Consider the following 2,128-nt stretch of genomic DNA (forward strand, 5'->3'; position numbering starts at 1 on the left):
TACAGATTCCCATTTATTCAAATTTGAATATTTCCTAATGTCTTCTCTTATTAAATTATTTAATCATGTAATTGTCAATGAAATTTCATAATGTAGCATATTTTCAGTTTATGGGTCTTTGGGAATTGTAATCACCATTCCTACATTATAGTATTCATTGAGAAATAGTATTAGTATACCTTAGATTTACCCCATACAGAAACATGACTTCATCAAAAAGATTGGGTCAATTCTGTCACAATGCTTTGTTATTTTTTGAGTTGCAATCATTGATTCCATTTAATTTTTATACCTCTCAATGTTCAATTAAAAAACATTACTAGATCAAAACAGAGAGAGTCAAAGAGAAACCTATTACTTTTGAGATATCTTTGAGTCACACTTTTTTTTTTTTTTTTTTAGGAAAAAAAATTTTTTTAAATAAGTATTATTCAGTAGATTTGGGGTAAAGCCCCATATTACTCTCTCATAGCTGATGGGCAGCCAGAGTTAAGAAAACATAAGCTAAAGGCCTATATCCATTCACCCAAGGGAAGATAATAAAGATTCATGCCACTCTGCCTGACCCAATTTTGAAGAGTTCTCCCACTTAAAAAACATAGGAATCACACGGTGTCTTCCTCAGTGAAGCTCTGGTTCCCTTCTATAAAATTGATACACTTTAAAGGGTCTGTGGAAGGTTAGCAATAGTAGTAGAACGTGCCATACCCAGCCAAGGTGATAGCACAGGTGAACAGAGACCAGGAGAAATATCTTTATTTGGATAGGACCTGAGACATTATATTGGGCTAAGGAGGAAAGGTAAGGTTCTAAAATGGCGGTCAAAGCTCATCGACCAAACGGACTCTACCTCCCAGCAACTTTGCAGTTAGTGCAACCAACAAAAGGCCTGCTGGGGAATGTATTTGCCACTAAATTCCCCAAGTATGGCAACATTACAAAAAAGATAGAGGTTTTTCATCATAATTAAATTTCCGCAAACCTCCTCAATCACAATTATTATAAGCAGAAGTAAAAAAATCACATTTTACAGATCTCAAACTTGTCTTCAACATTTAGTTCATCATTTTCAAAGAATAGCTCCCCTGCCTAATTCATTAGCTATATGATCTATCCAAGCAGCAACAAGATGGCCAGGCCATGGCAATCCTCTTCCCATTTCCCCTAGCCACTCAGGGCTCAACAGCAGGGTGAGGCTCAGGTGGAGGTAGGGGGTGGGGAGTACAAGGGCTACTTTCCCCCAGTACAACATGGCATCTGAAGCTTGATGGGAGAGCAGAACTGGTGAGACTTGAGGGAAGGGTCCAGGGCCTGTATTCAGTCAGAATCACTGCTGGAAGAGGAGGAGGAAGAGGAGGAAGAATGCTTGCCACGCTTGTGGTGCTTGTGCATCTTTTTATGAGCTTTCTTCATTTTCTTCTGCATCTTCTTGTCCACTATTACTGCTGGTCCGACCATGCCAGGAGCCACGGGATTCACAGGAGGGATTCCAGGGGCAGGCGGGGGGTATGGAGGAGGGTAGGGACCCAAGGGTTGGCATCCTGGATACCCTGGCTGTGGCACAGGATGAGGGGGCCCACCTGGGGGGAAAGCTGGATTGCCCTGGGGAGCTCCTGGGGGAGGGGGACAGGGGCCTGAGGGAAAGAGTGGGTTAATAGGTGGTGGGTGGGCAGGATTGGAACCTCCAGGGCACCTGATGTTGGGGGTATATGGATTTGGCCCTGGCTGCCCGGCATTGGGATTCCACATGTTTAGGTGTGTCCTCCAGCCTTTCCACCGCCGCCTGGGGTTGACGCGCTCTTCGCAGTCTCAGCTCTTACTTCCACACTTATTTTTTAAGAAAGCAAGTATAAATGATGAAAATAGGAAGAATAACTGATTTAGTAACTCTGACCATTACTTCATTGCAAAAAATGTCACCATAGTAAAGACAACAATGCTTTATAAGTTGAAGAATGATGTTTTCTTACATATTTATTTAAAATTTTCAGGATTCTAGGACACATTTTTGAAATATTCACTATAATGAGAAAAGTATAGCTCAGACCAGAATAATGCAGGAGTGAAGTATTTGATTTTTTTCTAATACAATTTTATTCATCAACTGTCAAGGTAAGTCATTTTAAAT

General features: G+C 41.0%; 1 protein-coding gene across 1 annotated transcript; it reads right to left on the bottom strand.

Annotated features, from left to right (window-relative positions):
* Nucleotides 1–764: 764 nt before the first annotated feature.
* LOC117078962 (proline-rich protein 13-like) lies at nt 765–1,819 on the bottom strand. The gene has a single exon (XM_033202535.1). The coding sequence runs from the start codon at nt 1,747–1,749 to the stop codon at nt 1,318–1,320; it is 432 nt and encodes a 143-aa protein (XP_033058426.1). The 5' UTR covers nt 1,750–1,819; the 3' UTR covers nt 765–1,317.
* Nucleotides 1,820–2,128: the final 309 nt, after the last annotated feature.

The sequence above is a fragment of the Trachypithecus francoisi genome, unplaced genomic scaffold, assembly GCF_009764315.1.
Source record: "Trachypithecus francoisi isolate TF-2019V2 unplaced genomic scaffold, Tfra_2.0 Lachesis_group0, whole genome shotgun sequence".
NCBI classification, from domain to species: Eukaryota; Metazoa; Chordata; class Mammalia; order Primates; family Cercopithecidae; genus Trachypithecus; species Trachypithecus francoisi.